The 16,037-nt window shown below is 43.1% G+C and overlaps 1 protein-coding gene across 1 annotated transcript in view; it reads left to right on the top strand.

The window, feature by feature from the left end:
- PARG (poly(ADP-ribose) glycohydrolase) overlaps window positions 1-16,037 on the top strand; it is a 114,748-nt gene that overhangs the window by 80,263 nt on the left and 18,448 nt on the right. The window contains exons 13-15 of the mRNA XM_015414006.1: window positions 1,630-1,690; window positions 7,902-7,977; window positions 14,079-14,226. Coding sequence (XP_015269492.1) covers window positions 1,630-1,690; window positions 7,902-7,977; window positions 14,079-14,226 — 285 coding nt within the window. The remainder of the gene's footprint in view (window positions 1-1,629; window positions 1,691-7,901; window positions 7,978-14,078; window positions 14,227-16,037) is intronic.

Genomic DNA, 16,037 nt, shown 5'->3' with positions numbered 1-16,037 from the left:
TAACAGAATGACTTTCAATCTAGAAAAGACAAAAGAAATGCTAATGTAGCATTTTTTTCAATTTTTCCAAAAATTTTCATTTCCCCCCGAAAAAAAAAACGGGTTTTTTTCCGAGCTTCAAAATTTCCAGAAATTTTACATCTCTAAGCTGCACTCAGTGTGATACAAAAATGACCCAGACGGACAGCCGTGACCTTTACCTGCTTTGTCTGGGCAAGGGCCATAATGTATCAGCCTGCAAAGCCTGTCAGTGGTCTACTCCCAAGGCCAGGAGTGACTGCACGTCAAAGATGAAGAGAGCACTTTGGGAGAAGGTCCTGCTTTTGACTGAATCTGTCACACCTCACAGACCAGCAAGAGTTTCAGAGTATAAGCTCTTGAGAGTCAACATTCCCTTCGTCAGACTTCATAGAATAGTTATACCTCTTTAGCATAATGATTAGCAGGGGTCGTTTCGTAGAAAAAGAGCTAGGGGAACTTATTAGCATAGCTCATTAGCATATGCCACACCCCCTGACATCACCGGAAGTGTGACATAAATACTTGCAGAGTCAACCCTGCTTAGCTTCCAAGATTTGCAGTTCTTGAGCTGATGGGGACCTCTGGACAACCTGGACAGGTGGCACGCTAGTCTTAGTGGACTATACCTCCCCTCAAAAAAACCAGTGCTTTTTAAAAAGTATGATGGCCAATGAGGGGCCCGGCGGTGGACCTGCAAGGGCGGCGGGAGTGCGAGGAAGCCCCGCGAAGGCCCTCCCTGGCCCCAGGCAGGCAGGGGTGGGGAGAGGCAGGGAGGAAGCAACTTACCCTCCCTCTTCTCCTGCCTCCTCCTGGCTGAATGAGGGCCGGAAGCGGGGCGGCCGGAAGCAGGGGGCGGGGCTTCGTCATGTGCCCCGCCCCCCGTACCTCACCCGGGGGAACTGTGTTCCCCCGCGTTCCCCCCCCGAATCTACCTCTGATGATTGGAGTGTTGGACAAGGATCTTGGAGACCCAGGTTCAAATCCCAACTCTGAGGTGGAAATTTGCTGAGGGAACTGGCCCATGTTTGTCTCTGTCTCTGTATTTGCTTCTGCCTCACAGGTAGGCCTCACAGGGTTCTTGTTAGATAAAATGCTGTGTAAGCCTCTTTGGGTCTCCACTGGGAGAAAACACAGGGTATAAATATCTAAATAATTGTAAAGTTTTCTGTCAGAATGATTCTGAAAGATAAACACATTTGGTTTACACTGGAGTTTAAATGGAAAATAATGTGAATTCATCATATAGCATGGTAGGACGGACTGCATATATCCAGTTGCCATCTTGTTCATGAAGGCTAATTTTTTAAAAAAGTCTCTTTCCTCCTGTCTCTTAAGATTTATTATTTAATCACCCAACTTAATTCCAGCAAGGTTTTACAATCAAAATGTGAGCTCTCCCGTTGTAGAAATTGGTTCAAGCTACCCTGGTGACCCTCATGAGGGCAGAGATGTCATAGAATAAAATAAAAATAAAGTACTGTAATATTACGAAGCAAGAGATTAAAACTTCCAGGATTGTAGTTATCCTCCCGATGCTCTAAAATACAACATTATAGAACATTTTTTTCATACTGACTTAATATATGCCCATTGTGTCTTTGCATGTAGAACCCACAGGACTGGTGACGTTTACGAGGCAATGCCTACAGGAATTTCCAGACTGGGAAAGGTAAGTTCAAAATGAGCCGGCTGACATGACTTCCCTTTTAGCTGCAGTCATTTTACCCACATCCCAGTGAATGTTATGGATTCTCTTATTTTCCCTGCCCTGATCAAGGGAACAGTAAACCTATGCAAGTTAGATGCTAAAGCAGTCTCTTCCAAGTGTATCAAGATTGTTCTAAAATAAAGAACAATCTTGATACACTTAAAAGAGAACTGCTTTAGCATCTAACTTGCATAGCTTTATGTTAGACGTTTTTTTCAGTTTATAAGGATTCTAATCATAACGAACAACTTTTTTACAATCCGTTAAGTATTTGGTTCCCTTTAGTAGAAAAGATAGATTTAGAATGTTTTGAATGGGAGGCTATTAAAGCTGCCAAAAATAAGCTCCTCCTATTTTGTTGAGGCTACAAAAGGATTTTGCTTAATAGACTGTATTTTCACTGAAGTTAACGGTTGTCAGTTTATCAAAATTGTTTATATATTTTAATAGTATTGTAAAGGATATGGTTGCTGTGCCCCTTTTCCTCTTGTTGTCACATATATTATGTCGTCGCTGCTGCTGTTTTAAAGTGTAACAATATTTAATTAAATAATAATAAAAAGGGGGGGGGAGATTGTTCTAAAATTCCAAAACTGTATAATCTCCTCGTCATCCATGAACATTGGTCATAGTGATAGCCAGGGACATATGGCTTCCCCAGTAATGGGGAAAGCCAGCAATCAGAACAAAACGCATATAAAGCACAGCTAGCACTGTTTTATATAGCACCATTAACAAACTTTTGTTGGGTTTTTTGTTGTTGTTGTTGCTGTCAAGTCACAGCTGACCTATGGTGACCCGATGGGGTTTTCAAGGCAAGAGGTGTCCAGAGGTGGTTTGCCATAGCCTGCCTCCATGTCATACCACAGTATGCCTTGGAGATCTCCCTTCCAAATACTGGCCAGGGCCAACCCAGATTAGTTTCCCAGATCTGAGCCTGGGCTATTCAGGTCACGGCCCGTTAACAAAGACACGTGTACAATAAAACGTGCCATACATGGGTCACATACATCCTCTTTATGCATCTATGGACAATGGACAAGTGCAACCGATTTTCAGGTAAAGACCTATTTTGACCTTTTATCAGATCCAGGTAACATGTTTCCAGAACAGGTACAGATTTCCAAGATGTTCATGTTTCCAGGCCCCCATAAAGTGTTTAAGGGTTTTTAAGTCGAAACGAACATTCTAGAGCCCCCAAAATAGTTGGTTTTGCCCTCCAAAATTTTAATTAAAGCACATGGAATGCTGCTATCAATGCGAGAAGAAAAAAATTGTTTGAAATGGGTCTTTACCCAGAAAGCTATAAAATTTGTAATATTTAAGTACATGTCTATATTAGGAATGCGCACAGTCCCAAATAGTCCACAAGCACAAAGCTATACAATTTGTAGTATTTAAGTAGATGTCTATATTAGGAATGGGCACAGTCCCAAATAGTCCACAAGCACAAGCCCTCTAAGGGGCAAATAACAATCCATAGAAAAAAATACTGTCCCATATACCCTGACAGTATCATACGTGATATTCAGACCGTTTCAAGGAAAATCCTTCATCAAAGGGTATAATGAGCTTTGCACTCTGCTTAATACAAAATAGAATTTTGACTTGTGCATGGTCATTGTACGGGGCCACGGTGGCTCAGAGTTTAAAGCACTGAGCTGCAGACTGGAAGGTCTGTAGTTCAGCTGTTCGAGACCCTACTGCTGCATGACAGAGTGAGCTCCCAACTCTGGCCCCAGCTCCTGCCAACCTAGCAGTTCGAAAGCAAGAAATTGCAAGTAGATAAATAGGCACCACTTCAGTGGGAAGGTAACAGTGTTCCGTGCACCTCTGCATTTAGTCGTGCTGGCCACATGACCACAGAAACGTCTTCAGGCAGTGCTGGCTCTTCAGCTTGGAAATGGAGATGAGCATCGCCCCCTAGAGTCGGATTCGACTGGCTTTCGAGCAAGGGAAACCCTTATGGTCATTGTACCTATCTTGACTCATTATACCCTTTGATGAAGGATTTTCTTTTAAACAGTCTGAATATCACGTATGATTCCATTGGGGTATACTGGACATTATTTTTTTCTATGGACTGTTATTCATCCCTTGGAGGGCTTGTGCTTGTGGACTATTTAGGATTATGTTCCTTTTAAGAATTATCATTCTGTGGCCTGTGAGACTTTATGATGTACATCACATTTTCTTGAAGTGTTGTATGTGTTTATATATTCAGTATATTTAATATATTTCTATGAGCATCATTATTTGTCATTGAAATAATGTTTGGGAGAGTTTAACCTTTTCATTTGTAGATGTATACTTTCCCTTCTGGGTTAGTTTTGTGTTTCTCATGTACAGCGTGTGTGTGCTTGATGTTGTGTTACATACTGTTGTTTTGTCACAAAACTAATGGTAGTTGAAATTTACATGGACTTTTTTTCCAATGGCATATAGTTAACAGCTGTCTAGGGCTATGGACTACATGCCTGCAAATGTTGAGTTCAAGCGTAATGTTCTCAGATTGATTGGATGTCCACAGTTCACTCAGCGATGCATGATGACAACCAATGGATTTAGATTTGTTGTCCATATAAATATCTAATTTACTGGAATGGTATAACTACTGATCAGAAATGGTTGGGGACAACTGAGATTTTGGAACTCTGTTTAAAGAGTTCATGAGACTGCTCTGTATTTCTCCTAACATACGCATACTGATCTTTGCAAATTAACTCATGCAAGCATGTGATCTGTCTTTTTTTGATATATAATGGTGTTTTACTTAATTAAGTCTATATCATGCTCTGTGGAGAGTCCACAGAAAGGCAGGACTGCCCTTTAATATCTGATTCAATATTTACTATTAGAATACAGTCCTAAATTTACATTTCCTACCAAAAATGGAGCAGAATGAAAAATGTGATCATGTATCTTGAAAATGGCATAAAGCAAATGTTTTAATCCTGCCACTGTGTAGCTGTCGTCCAGTTAGTGCCCACTAAATGAATGTCTGGATCGTAAAGGACGTACAGAAGATGCCCTTTCAGAAGGCATTTCCTAGTGAAAGTTGTTACTTGGGGTAGGAACTAACACTGCATCCCTTTGGTGCTCATTGCTTGAGGAATCTTGTTCTGCCTTTGGATACAGAAAGATTTCTGGAGGTAATGATGCCACAGTTTATAAGGGGCGTGTTTTTAAAGGAAATATTCTGCTTGTACCATGCTTGCAGGCAAAAGGTATAAATAGTCAGCATATTGAGACATGTTCAGGGTTTTTTTGCGATGGCTTGGAGTACGGTGTTAAAAATTAGTCTAGAGACTCCGTCTCAGTCTGAGCGGGATCAAGTTTTATTGCCGGGGTGGGTGGGGGCTGTCTATCTGTAAGCTTTCAAGCTCCTTCTCCAAGGAGAGAAGGAAAAGCCTTAAGGGAGCTTCCTGCCTTGCTGGATTTCATGCCCATGCCAGAGATGTTAGCTTGTCCGTTCTGCCGTGCAACAGTTCTGAAAATCTGAAAGCTTTCACATTTCATGCATAGGAACAGATGTAGTCAAGTGTATTGTTTAATCTATGAGACAGGCAGATTTTTAAACTGAAGTATGTCCTGTTGTTTTAGAATAGATGGGACTTTATATACGTGCACAGTACTGTGTAGTTCTTGAGGACATTGTTGTAACTTTCAATGCCTTTGTGCATTTGCCGTGCCAGTCTGTGCGTTTGTGCATATGTTACTGTACCAGGTCTGTGCTTTCTGTACGCAGTACATCTGTGAATCTTTGCTAACAGTTCATGACATCATATAATTGATGCTGTTTTCCAAATAAAATTGCTTCTGTGTTGCTAGCTACATGCTTATAGCTGGATGAGGATAATACGTGCTTCCCATCAGCGCTCAGAGGGAGCCGCTAAATGCGAAAGTTAAGCTACCTTCATTCCCCACCCCCTCCTTGAAATGACTAATGGAAGGTTGAGTTAATGCTGATGCACTCAAATTCGGGACAAAAATGGCCTTATGAAAACCATTCATTTCTCGTTACGATTTGGATCTTGTTCAAGGGGGGGCAAAGTAAAGGTTTTCCAAGGGCGATAAATCAAGAGCCGAGTATGACTAATGCAGCTTAATTTAAAGTTGTCTGTTGGTCTGTTTAATTTAACTGTAGCATGATTAAATATGCCAGTAATACCACTTTATGCAGAACAATAAATTTCTTTCTAGATGCAGAATGGTCACGGCATTTTTAAAAATACAGCGTTATCACAAAAGAGATAATAGAAGGGAATCCCCGAAAAAGAACACAACTCTTACATATCAGTTTCCACAGAAATAAAAGGAAGGTGATAGGATTCTGTAGCCATAGAAGACTTCAATAGTGCGAATTTCAAAATAATATGTCCTTCATTAATAGTTGTACCTGGGTCTTGTCCTTCTCTATGAATATTCTTTCTGTGTGCCAGCAGCAGGTAGACACATAACAGGATGTCATCTGGGTACATAACAGGAAGAAAGAATAGTTTAATTTTATGTATGGTAGGGCAGCTAAAATGATTAAAGGGGTTAGAGCACCTTCCCTTTGAGGACAGTCTGAAGCGTCTGAGACTTTCCAGTTTAGAAAACAGCAATTCAGAGGGGAGATAATAGAGGTTTATAAAATTCTGCATGTGACAGAGAGAGTAGAAAGAGAGAGCTTTTCCCCCTGCGGTCTAGCTCCTCTCCCAAAACACCAGGACTCGAGGGCATCCAATGAATCTGATGGGTAGTAGATTCGGGAAGGACAAAAGGAAATACTTCTTTACACAGCGAGTGATTAAAATGTGGAGTTTGCTGCCAGAGGATGTAGTGATGGCCACAGGCATAGACAGCTTTAAAAGAGGGAATAAAAAGATTTATGGGGGATAGATCCATCAGTGACTGCTAGCCATAGAGACTAAAGGGATCCTTCATGTTCAGAGGCAGGTATCCTCTGAATTCCAGAGCCAGGAAGCAACATTAGGGGAAGGCCTCTATGCCGTGTTGTTGGACCTCCAGAGGAACTGCTTGGCCACTGTGTGAGACAGAAGAAGAAGAAAAAGATTGGATGTATACCCCACCCTTCACTACCCAAAGGAGTCTCAGAGTGGCTTACAATCCCTTTCCCTTCTCCTTCCCACAACAGACACCCTGTGCGGTAGGTGGGGCTGAGAGAGCTCTCTCGAGGACTGCCCTTGAGAGAACAGCTCTGAAAGAACTTATGATTGACCCAAGGTCACACCAGCAGCTGTATGTGGAGGAGTGGGGAATCAAACCCAGTTCTCTCAGATTAGAGTCCACACTCCTAACCACTACACCAAGCAGGATACTGGACTAAATGGACCTCTGGTATGACCCAGCAGGGCTCTTCTTACATGGAACAAATAGATTCCTCAGTTTTTTCATAGGCTTTCTGGCTTGCCAGCTTTGAATAAGGGAATAAATTCAACCTAAGCAAGCTAATGGAACCCAGTCCACAAACGGCTGTGCCGCACAGAACAGGGGGATGCTTCCCAGACCTTTGTCCCTGCCCCTGGTGGGCTGCTTTAGCCCCAGTAAAACCCGGGCCAAGGTGGAGACTGCAGACGTTACAGATGTTTTCTGGGGCTCAGCTTTCTGCATTGGCATAGAAGGAAGAGAGCTACTGTGTGTGATCCTATTAGTTTTCTTCTCCTTCACAGCCCACGTTTGACCTGAATTGTATCAGATTGAGCCACCTGTTTAATCTCTTTCAGTATTCCTTTCTTAAGAGCCATGTGTGGGTATCTGACAACATGAGCTTTGACTCATGAAAGCTTATACCTTAAAAACAAAATTGTTGTTTGGAGACTCAAATTTTGTTCTAGAGCCTTGAAGAGGATGCCTGGCACAGTAGTTTGCACTGAGTGCAAACCTTTATCCACAATCCTGAGGCAACTCGTCGCGTGTTAAACCAAGACAAAACACATGCCTTTTTGAGCACTTATTTTCTACAGCAGCAACATGTGGGGTTGGAGCTGTACATTGTGATGACTTTTGTCTTTGGCAGCTGACATTTTTATTTGTAAATTTGCAATAATTGGAGAGAGTTAGTACTCAGTTTCTAAATACTGTCTCTGTAAGATAGGTGAACTATAAATGAAGTCTGTCAATATCGTGCTTCTGAATTTTTTGTGTGTTTATCCTTATTTGATTGCAGGACTCAGAAAAAAATGTCCAGGTTGCACGTCACGTATGAAGGTACCATCGAGAGCAACGGGCACGGGATGTTACAGGTGAGAATGCCGATCTTGTGTAGGTTTGTACTAAACTTTGGTCTTCTGGGTATTTTGGCTGAATCATTCAGTTTTGCCCTAGTTTATGTGGAAATAACAGGCTATCATGCAGTGCAACAGACACAGCAGAACTGATGCTTCTGACAGACTGAACATTATCGGTTGTCTCCGGCTCACCTTGTTTTGCACATGTGTGACCTGTTTGAAAACCTTTTGATTGACAGTAGTAAGACCTGGATTGCTCCAGGTTCTTCAGGTCAGAAAGTGATTGAAGAGTAACAGGAGAGGGGTTTCCAGGGTGTGAAAGTGACAGGCTGCCGATTTTCGGGGGGGTGTGTGTTTTGTGTTTTAAACAATTTGGAAATGATGTTCCTGTGCCCCAGCTGTTGATGAGTTCAGGAGGTTTGTGCCTACTGCTTTTGGAGTTGTTGTGATCTGGCAGGCAGTCAACTAAATCCTATTGGTAAGGATGCCGTGTCTTCTGTATCTACGGGCATTTTGGTTGGGGGTTTTTTCATAGTGTTGGGAGAGAGCTGACTCGTGAAGTGGCATATGAAGCCCTGTAGCTGTTACTTGTTCTGTTTGGAGGGGGAGGGGGGATGAAGCACAATCCACAGCTTGCTGGCTGAAGCCAGAGCAGTAGGATTCAAGGTGGCCTAATGGTCTTTGGTTCAGTCTTCTGGGATATCATTCATCATCGATCTTCTTTTCGGTCATAAGAACATAAGAACATAAGAGACGCCAATGTTGGATCAGGCCAAAGGCCCATCCAGTCCAACACCCTGTGTCACACAGTGGCCAGAAATACCAGGTGCCATCAGGAGGTCCGCCAGTGGGGCCAGGGACACTAGAAGCCCTCCCACTGTTCCCCCCCCCAGCACCAAGAACACAGAGCATCACTTGCCCCAGACTGAGAGTTCCTATCTATACCTTGTGGCTAATAGCCACTGATGGACCTCTGCTCCATATGCTTATCTAATTCCCTCTTGAAGCCGTCCATTTATCCCACAACATGGTTACCATAGGCGTAAGAGTTCTAGTCGGCCTACACTGAATCAGCAGCTGCCCTCTTCCAGAGAGGCAACTTCATTCCAGAAGTCATCCTTCTGACTAGGATTGTTGTCAGCCCCTGTTAAGTTTGAGGACAGGCTAGCTCAGTTTGCTACAGCCTTGGAAGGCTATTACCTCTGGTGAGTAGGTTTTGTCCACAGTAAGATTTGGTTACAGATTAGAATTTAAGTCTATTATTCCCCCTTGCTCTTTTCCTTTACGGGGATCCAACCAAGCAGTTTTGGGTCTTCCCCAGCTTTGACCTCCCTGATTGACAAGGGTGCCATAGAGGTTCCAGAGGATGGTGCTCATAGATGTGAATGGGAAGAGATGAGCTTCATACCAAGTGGTAGATTATAATTTGGTTTTCCTATTTCTTATTTTCATATTAAAAATGAAAAAAATGTCATTGGTGATCCCCTATTTTAAACCTGTTGGAATTAAAACAACGTTTGATGAACATGGGCCAGGAATCATTGTAAAGAGAGCGAGAGAGGATGTGCTGTAGTGAGCATCAGACTAGGATGAGCTGGGTTCAGACTCCCACTTGGCCATGAACCTCGCAGCGTGATCTTGGGCCACTTGGGCTCTTTGCCTATTGCCCCCCAGGGTCGATGTGGGGGGGGGAACGAGGGACGGGAGAGGGACAGGACTTCCCCTTGAGCTACTTGGAAGAATAGTGAGATAACGTTTTAGCAGTACATGAAGAAAGGGAAGGGCCTTGTATTCTGCAGAAGCATCTTGTAGACTGGAGATCATTTCAGAGGGTGGCCATGTTGGTCTTCTGCAGTAGAACTGCTAGATTTGAGTCCAGGAGCACCTTACAGGCCAGCAAGATTTGGGGGGTGTAAGCTTTTCAAGAGTCAAAGCTCCCTCTGTCAGAACTGATGGTATCTGACCGAGGGTGCTTTGACTCTGAAAAGCTTACACCCTGAAAATTTTGTTGGTCTCTTAAGATGCTACTGGACACAGATCCAAGGTGTTGTAGACTGGAGACTTTTATGATGCTCTAGAACAGTGATGGCGAACCTTTTAGAGACCGAGTGCCCAAACTGCGACCTAAAACCCACTTATTTATCGCAAAGTGCCAACACGTAAATTTAACCTGAATACTGATGTTTTACTTTAGAAACTTTATTTCTACCTTGCTGTTAGTATGTTGCAGGCAACATGATCTCCTTATTGCTTTCGTCATGTTGCCTCTCCTACGATTTGCTGCGCTAGTTCACTGGCTTATTATCGTGAATTAGATTAGCAAAGTTCTCAGGGAAGAGGCCGAGCTAATCTGTCATACTCAGGCATCGCTCAGTATGATGGGGTATCGAACCTGATTAGAATCTTTTGGCATTGCTACACTATGCAGCATGAACCACTAATGTATTTGCAGTGGGTGACGAACGTATTAATGCTATTTGTGTGTTGTCTAAAACACAGGAAAGGAAGGTACTTAATTAGGGTATTGATGACGGCACTTGCCCCTGTCTCTGAAACTGTTATTGTTGCAGTCAAATACAGATAAGGCCCCAGCGGCCTAAGTCATCCTGGCTATCCTTCTGTCATGCTTTCCCCTTGAACCATAAGGACACTTTCTAATATTACAGGTATTTTCTCCTGAAACATACCTTTCCAGATTTGCTACACTTGACGGAACCTGGAAATGTATTAAAATCGTGATGCATTTTTAACTTCCAAAAAGAAATATTAATTTTGCTCCCATGCGGCTCATAAACAAAGCCCTTGAAGGAGGCAGCAAAAATATTTTATGATGCCCTTGTGGTGCTGTATAAATTTGCATTGAACGCAGCACGTGAGAGCGGTGATTGTCAGTCACGCTCACCTGCCTTGGTGTTCTGACCCTGCATAAACAGAACAAAACGCCTCTGCTTAGGCAAACTCAGACTAAATTCAAAAGAGAACTCTCTCTTTCTCTCTCCTCGACATTAAACGATGTTGAGCCACACTTCAGCCACAAACGTCTTCTAGCATTTTTACTGGAGTTCTCATTGTCTTCTAAACAATTCACTTGCCAGCTTTTTGTTTCACGGTGTGTAGGGCATCCCCTGAATTTAAAGACGCTTTCCAAGTTCTAACTTGGCACTTCATTCAGCTTCTGGATTTAGAAAATATATTTCTCCTTCAGTGGGGGGAAGTCATCCAGGAACTGGTTAGGTCACGCCTCTGCTCACTCGATAGGCTATGCAAATGTCTTTTGTTGCATGGCTCCTATTGGAGTGGCCGTGGCCGACCTCTCCAGTTCCTGCATAGCCCCTGCGCTTGATAGGAATAAATTCAAAGAATTGGAACAGTTCTCCTGGTAAAGGACACCCTAGGTGGAATCTGTTCACGGGACAGAATATTATTGAGAACAGTTAATAGGTTCTGACTATATATCTATCCTACATGCTATTCAGTACAAAAGCCTAGAGTGTATTGTTTGCCATTGCCTGATAATAAGCCTCTTCCATCGTGAAGAAAAACCCTCTTCCCTCTCAGGTGTCTTCTGTCATATACTCACATAAATCTCTGTAGATTGAGAAGTGCCAAGTAGAATTCAATTACTGAACGAAGCATGCCCTCGGATAGGCAGTTGATGGCCAAGTATATTATACCAAGGAATATTTCATTAAAGCCATTCAAAACATAAAGAGTCTGCAGTGACAGGCAGTGGCTGACATGTATGACTGCACATTACTCTAATGCTGCATCAACTGCTGCATGGTACCCGATGGCACGTTTGTCTTTTCACGTCCATCTGGCAGGAAGCTGAAGCTGATTCTAGCATCCTGGCTTAGGGAACTTACCTTAAGCACAGTCAGACCTATACATTTCAGTGAGCACCTGCTAGGATTTGTATAGGTGCGTGTAAAATGTGTTCTGCGTTTCCATATGAAATGCAATGTAGCCTTGTGCGTTGTGTCATGAAGAATTGTATTCAATATTGGTGTGGTTGCCAGTACAATCCAACTAGCCAGGCAATCATAGCCAATTTAGGTCAGTTCATCATGACTAGAAATGTGAAGCCTGGGAAGAAGACCTCGAAAAAATCGAGGAGGGGGGCATAAAAATAAGAACTTTTGTGGGATGGGGGGACGGGGACACTTCAGTGAAATGATAGTCAAATTTTACTCACTCCAAATACTTTTAGAACAGAGGACTTCCATGTCAGGTGGTCTATAACATCTATATATCTAATCGCGACATGTGGCCTCCATCTGCGGATACTTAAATCCACAGATCAGGAGCACACTGTCATGCAGCATATTTTTCTGCAAACGTGGGTACTTCCCAGGTTTGTAGAAAAATCTGAAAAGTTTTTTAAAAATACACTGGGGATTTAAATTCCTCCCCCCATTTAAAAAATGCATTGTCTGCACATTAGCAGACAACCCACTTACCATTTGGCCTAGCAGCAGCCACCACAGGTTTCAATTCCAGTCCTGGCTGCCATGGCAGAGGATGCTGGGAGGGACTACAGGTTCAGCTGCCGCAGCAGCAGATTCCAAGAGTGGCTTGATGCCCAGCTGCTGCTGCAGCTCCGGGCCTGGCCATGGTGGCGGAGCATTCTGGGAGCCACTCTAGGCCAGGTGCGTGTTGGAGGACTCCGGGAGAGGTTCCGGGGCCGGCCACAGGGGTGGAGGATGCTGGGAGCCACTCTGGGCTTGGAGCGGCTCCCAGGTACCATTGTTGTCACTGCAGAGCTTAAGGTAGACAGTGGGGCCTGGAGTCGCGATGGGGGGGATGAGATTCTCCCTGCCCACAAATCTCATGGGCCTCCCATTTGTTGTGTAATAATTCCTGTGTCTCATCTAGACACACGTAACAGATTTGATATATTTTATTCTTTGAAGGCCATTAACTCTGTCCACAATTAATATGATACACCTACAATTGTATACAATTGTTAAATTAAATAGGCAGTGTTTTCAGTGTTGTTAAGTTCAGGGCTATTTTTGGGCAGGAAGATGGGATTCTCCCTACCCACAAATCTCATGGGCCTCCCATTTGTTGTGTAATAATTCCTGTGTCTCATCTAGACACACGTAACAGATTTGATATTTTTTATTCCTTGAAGGCTATTAACTCTGTCCACAATTAATATGATACACCTACGATTGTATACAATTGTTAAATTAAATAGGCAGTGTTTTCAGTGTTGCAAAGTTTAACTCTGTATCCAAATATGATAATCCTTAGTCGTCATACAGCCATGTTATTACGTACAGTGAATAAACCCTTCACTGTTAAAACATCTATGCTTTTTATTTTCAAGTTTTACCACCACCACCCCACTTCTCCAGCGGCAAAAACTGAGATGTGTTTAGGTCACACAGCATTTACGACTATTTGTGTTTCATTCACTTATGTTAGGTATATTTTCGACAGAAAATTTAGAACAAACCTAAGGCATTTATAGTGCCGTCTGTAGCAGCGTTATACCCTTCTAAGTCTGTTGACTCCAGTGATCTTAGAAAGATGTAACTTTGCTTAGGGTCGCACTGTTATCCTTCTAAATTTCATACAATATCAAAATAATGAATGATGCACTTTGCATTCTTAGAAAAATAAGTTTATTTTCCATAAGAAAGCATTGTATTCCCAATGATTATGTTTATTGTTACTCATTGTTAACTTAAGGTTCTTAATACAAATTTAAAAAGAAAAAAAAGCAGCATTGCATGTGTTTTTCTTTTCTTTGGGTGCTGTTGCGAGGAGGGGAGTTTTCCCTCATGGCTTCAAATGTGTGGAAAGTTTACATCTCTCAGCACAACTTTTTATATGTGAATATCAATGACATTTCTGAAGCTTTGGGGGTTAAATGCTTGTAGTCATGCTCTCTGTGTTCAGACTTGTGAAATTGAGAAAACAGACCACTAACAGAAGAAACTGTCATGCCAGCAAGTAGTATTGCTTGTATAGCTGTGGGTAAAATTAAGAGAATCTTAGGTGAGAAGTAAGTGCATGCATCAGATATTTACATTACTGGGGGGCGGTGGGGGTGGAGAGAAGACTGTCATGGTGCCCACTAATCCTGTAAACTGTGTTTCTGCCAGGTGGATTTTGCAAACCGTTTTGTTGGCGGTGGTGTTACTGGCGCAGGACTAGTGCAAGAAGAAATTCGTTTCTTAATCAATCCGGAACTGATTGTGTCTCGTCTCATTACAGAAGTCCTGGATCACAATGAATGTTTAATTATCACAGGTAAGGTGTCTTTTTTTTAAAATCTCAGTCTGAAGCATGAGAAGTTTTCATATACTTCATATATATCTTGCTGTGGCTCACAGTATTCATCAAGACAGTAATCCAACATATGAATTTGCTCGAATGAATGAATGAATGAATGAATGATGCGGAACTGCAGACTGGAAGGTCAGTAGTTTACCAGTTCAAAACCCAAGGGTTGCATGATGGAGTGAGCTCCCGTCTCTGGTCCCACCGCCCATGTTTGTAGCCGCCACCACCACCTGTGGCAGTCAATCCCATGTGTGAATCACTCTCTGGGTGAAGAAGGACTTCCTTTTATCCATTCTAACCCGACTGCTCAGCAGTTTCATTGAGTGCCCAGGAGTTCTTGTATTTTGAGAAAGGGAGAAAAGGACTTCTTTCTCAGCCTGCTCTATCCCATGCATAATCTTATAAACTTATATACTTAGAGGATCTTGAAAAGTGGTGACTGAGTCTGCTCATGCAAGAGAATATTGAACAGTGGCTCATAAGGAGGGCCGTATCACTATTTCGAACGTCGTATTGCCCTTTGAAATGTTTTCTGCAACCACAGTAGAGAGTAACTCTAGAAGGGTGTGAGCCACGCCGGGCCTTACGAGTGGTCAGAGCTCAGCCTGTGGCCGTGTGCCCTGTGGAGATTCTGGAAAAGAAGAGATGAGAGGGGGAGGCTCCTAATCTGTTCCAGGGGCAGAGCCCGAGGGGATTTCGAAGCTTCCAAGTCATTCTTCCAAAGCGGATTCCTTTGTCTCTGAGATGGAGTGGGGGGGGGCATCCAACAAATAAGGGTGGCCTTTTTGCTCAGCTTCCCCCCACCCCCTCCCCAGTGCACTTTACTTTATTACCGTGTTCCCTAATTAATCTGTGTGATGGGGGCGTTCTGTTCCCTTAATGGAAACATCCATTTCATCATCCTCATCCGATCCTTGGCTCTCTTCCATCGCCGTGCTTAGGCAGGCCTCTCCAGTGTGCAGCTATCTGTCTGATAAATGACATTCTTCAGATGATGCGTCTTGACTCAGCGGCCTAATGGATGTAATGGTGCTGCTGAAATTTGTAGGAGAGACGGAGAAATTGGAAAGGAATTAGATTTGTTGCAATTGTCCAGCATCTGCTTGAGATCATCGTGGTAACAAAATATGAAACTGGGCGTGCAGAAAAGCTCAAGCAGAGTTCCCCCCCCCCCCCAAGACTTACCAAGAAGTCGGAAGGAATGTCGAGGATGGCAGGGGTTAAGCTTCTGTCTCTGTGTCGATAGTTTGCTCTGTGATATTATTACAGACGTCGTTTATATATTCATTTCATTTATACCCCACCTTCCTCCCCAATGGGGATGCAAAGTGGCTGACATCATTCTTCTCGCCTCCATTTCACTTTTAGAGGAACTCGATTGATTATGCATCTTGGGGCTGCAGTTAATTTCGTTTTAGGTTGGTGGGAACTATCTTTTTTTATATGTGTATGGATATTAAATTGCAATCACGCCGACACGTCTCGCTTTATGCTACAGTATTCTCAGACTGTTATCTCCGAATGAAAAAGAAACTCACACTGTGTCCTGTGCTCTCCTTTCTGTCGCCTAATTGGGTAGGATTCTTCCATCACGTTTTTAAAATTGCCCCAGTGGCCATTTAAGTATTTCTATTTTTCATTTATTTGTTTCATTTATACCCCGCCTTTGTCCCCAACGAGGGCTCAGAGCGGCTTATGTCGTTCTCCTCCATCCTAGTCTCACAACAACCCTGTGAGGTAGGTTAGGCTGAGAGAGCGTGACTGGTCCGGGGGTCTCC

Source organism: Gekko japonicus, unplaced genomic scaffold (assembly GCF_001447785.1).
Source record: "Gekko japonicus isolate JY-2015 unplaced genomic scaffold, Gekko_japonicus_V1.1 scaffold2395, whole genome shotgun sequence".
NCBI lineage: Eukaryota > Metazoa > Chordata > Lepidosauria > Squamata > Gekkonidae > Gekko > Gekko japonicus.
This window is presented reverse-complemented; position numbering and strand designations above follow the sequence as displayed.